The 3,046-nt window shown below is 37.4% G+C and overlaps 1 protein-coding gene across 1 annotated transcript in view; it reads right to left on the reverse strand.

Moving 5' to 3' along the window:
• Positions 1-71: 71 nt before the first annotated feature.
• The window catches only part of LOC106520419 (arrestin domain-containing protein 3), a gene marked incomplete at its 3' end in the record, with an annotated part of 7,086 nt that continues 4,111 nt past the window's right edge, over positions 72-3,046 (reverse strand). Inside the window, 5 exon segments of the mRNA XM_014012511.1 lie at positions 72-347; positions 438-694; positions 898-994; positions 1,091-1,238; positions 1,342-1,399. Of these exon segments, the coding sequence (XP_013867965.1) occupies positions 72-347; positions 438-694; positions 898-994; positions 1,091-1,238; positions 1,342-1,399 (836 nt within the window).

Consider the following 3,046-nt stretch of genomic DNA (forward strand, 5'->3'; position numbering starts at 1 on the left):
TATGATGGGGGTTGCTCTTCTGGTTGCTGATTATTTGGCACAGCTGGATACTGAGGTGTATAAGCTGCAGTTGAAAACCCATATGGAGGGGCATCTTGTGGCCACTCAGAGCCACTTGCTAGGTTTGTTTGATGAGTTTTCTCCGGTGTTGAGTATTGATAAGCATCTGAGCCTGTGGGGAAAGGATTTGGGTAGAGAGGAGCCGGGAAGTCACTGTAGCTCTGGCCCCCAAAAGCACCAGCTGGATAAGGCCCCGCCTCCTCACAAGGAAAAGTCCAATTAGGAGGAACCATGAGCAGAGGAAACACCACCTCTGGATCAAAACGGAAACTAATGTCTAAATAGACCTGGGAAACAGAGACATTCAGTCAACTGTAATCAAAATGCCTTGTACAGAACTGTTATAGCTGAATTCACAGAAAATCTGTTTTAGTTACCTTGACGAGATGATCCACTGAGATAATATCACAGTTATCAATACTGTAGATGACAGAAGTAGGAATCTCAATATTACAGGTGGCTGTAGCTTCAGAGTTTGGTCCAATGGTGTCCCCAACACTTTTGAATAGGACGTTACTGCTGGTATTGGTGGACCCTTCAGCACGGTACACTGTTCTCTGGACCACACTGAACTTGGGCTTCATTGATTTGGAAGAGGAGTTGCAGATTTTGGCAAAAGCAGATATAGTGCCACCTAACATACACACACATACACACACGGATAATAATAGGCAAGTAAATAGACTGACTTTTTGAATTTATTGTACTGAAAAGAAAAATCCCAAAACAATAACTGTACATAAACATCAAACACTAACTCAGCACTTTCAATTATTTGTTGTTGTTTTTTTTTTTAGATTAACATGAAGACATGTTAGTCAACTGCTGTCATTTTACCTGGAGAACACACATCTCTGTTAACAGAAGCAGACAAATGGACATCTCCTTTCGAGAAAACCCCCACCTTTTTATTAACCAATCCAGACTGAGGAGTCTGTAAAACAGAAAAACAAACTTCTATTAGAGTTTTTTTAAACTAACATCTTCAAAAATTACATCAAAAATACATCTTATTGTAGCAGTCACTAACCACTGTTCGATTAATGTTTCGAATGGATTTGGAAAAAAAATCAATCTCTTTTGTCACTGTGGATGTCCATCGCCATTTTCTTGATATCTTCGCTTGAAGCATGTAGACAATACGTCCGTGAACCCCCTTAAAGGATGACGGCATACTTCTTTAAAACAAACAATGAAAAAAGAGTTAAGCATGGACTGTTTCATATTAGGAAAATAGATGGATGGAAACTTTTCAAATGTTGACAGCATAAAGAATCTCACCCCTGTGGGATTGTCAGACTGAACTTAAACTGATTGATCCCTTTGGGAAGTACATTGCCTGCAATAAAAAACAAACAAACAGGTGAGCACTTTCATTTGTCATTTTCCAAAATAAAAGAAATACACATGAAGAAAAAAAAACATAGGTGTGGAAAGTWTACAAGATTTCATTAATTTAAGACAACTGTTTTATTCCCTAAAATGAGTTTTATTTAGACTGAGTGAAATAAATCAAAAATCACACATTAAAATGACACGAGCAACAAATGTATTACTCATCTATCATACATTCAGTTACAGTATATAATCTTTCCAAAGTATGCAATCAGCAAACGCTTTGCTTTTGGCATTCAGTATTATGTAGCTATTATTTTTTATTTTAACTAAAAAAAATTCATGAGACGATTTAGCATTTTTGGTCAACAACACAGCAATGAACAATGAACATGAACACTGAGCCTCAATGAACACTAGGAGGCACCAGTGAGAATGAAACGTTGGTGTGGTAAAAAAATAGAATAGAATAGAATGGAATAGAATAGAATAGAATAGAATACCCACAGAGGGGGAATTTAGGTGTCACAACAGCATCAAATATAAAGTGTCATACAAATAGTTTCAAAAGTGCAAAACCCAGAGCTGACCTTCCTGATAAGCTTATCTAAGCGCTTCCTCTCCAACTTACTACAAAATTGACGATGGCTGATGCCTACGATGGCATTGTAGGGCCTCTTTGCAGATGGAAAAAAAGGAGGATCAAACCTCTGCCAAAACAATCAGAAATTTTGAAATTTCAGAAATTTTTAAGAAAAACAAGGAAATTCTCTGAACTCCAAAAGTCTTAAATTTGTGAGAAAAAAAATACATTTCCATGATTAAAGGCAGGAGTTTTCTATGTTTAAAGTAAATAATTTCTGACATTATGAGTCATAAATTTATGAGGAAAAAATAGAAGTTTTCATGAATGGCTAAAACGTGTTGTCACCATGAACATTTTTAATCTGCTCTAAAAAAAAAAAAAACTAAAACATGCAGAGACTTCAAACCAGGGGCAGTTCTAGGGGCGGGGCCACAAGTGAATTGGCTCCTGCTGAAATCTGATTGGCTCCCTGAGGTGCCCTTATGAAAATAGCTTCATATGCCCCTGTCCTGTCCCTCATCTGCCCATTGCTCCAGAGCAATGATGGTGGCTAAAGTTCCATGTCCAAACACTACAGGTGCTAATGAGTCAAGCAGTAAAGTCCAGCATAAATTGATCTTACAGAAGTATTTTTTCTCTTCTTTAAAAGACTTGAACAGTCCTGCAGAAAATATCTTTAAAGTGACAAACAGTGGGCTTCATTTTCTCACATCCTTTGTATTTGAGAAAATTTTATCCATGGGCTGCCCAAACCTGGTCCTCAAGGACCCCTATCCAGCATGTTTACTTGTTTCCCTGCTATTCAGCAGGTCTTCAGAAGACTGTTAATCACTCAAAACCAGGTGTGTCCAACATCTGGGAAACCTCTAAACATGCAGTGAAGGAGTCCTTGAGGACTAAGGTTGAGAATCGCTGCTTTAACACATGTTATTTTATTTATTATTTACAAATAAATGGCAAAGAATCAATGGCTTTGAGAAGCAATACTAAAAAACACAAAACTAAGTCAATATTATATTTTGAAAATGTCTCATCAAGCTCAGAGAAGCTCTTGAGGTGTTGGTC

Source organism: Austrofundulus limnaeus, unplaced genomic scaffold (genome assembly GCF_001266775.1).
Source record: "Austrofundulus limnaeus strain Quisiro unplaced genomic scaffold, Austrofundulus_limnaeus-1.0 Scaffold92, whole genome shotgun sequence".
NCBI lineage: Eukaryota > Metazoa > Chordata > Actinopteri > Cyprinodontiformes > Rivulidae > Austrofundulus > Austrofundulus limnaeus.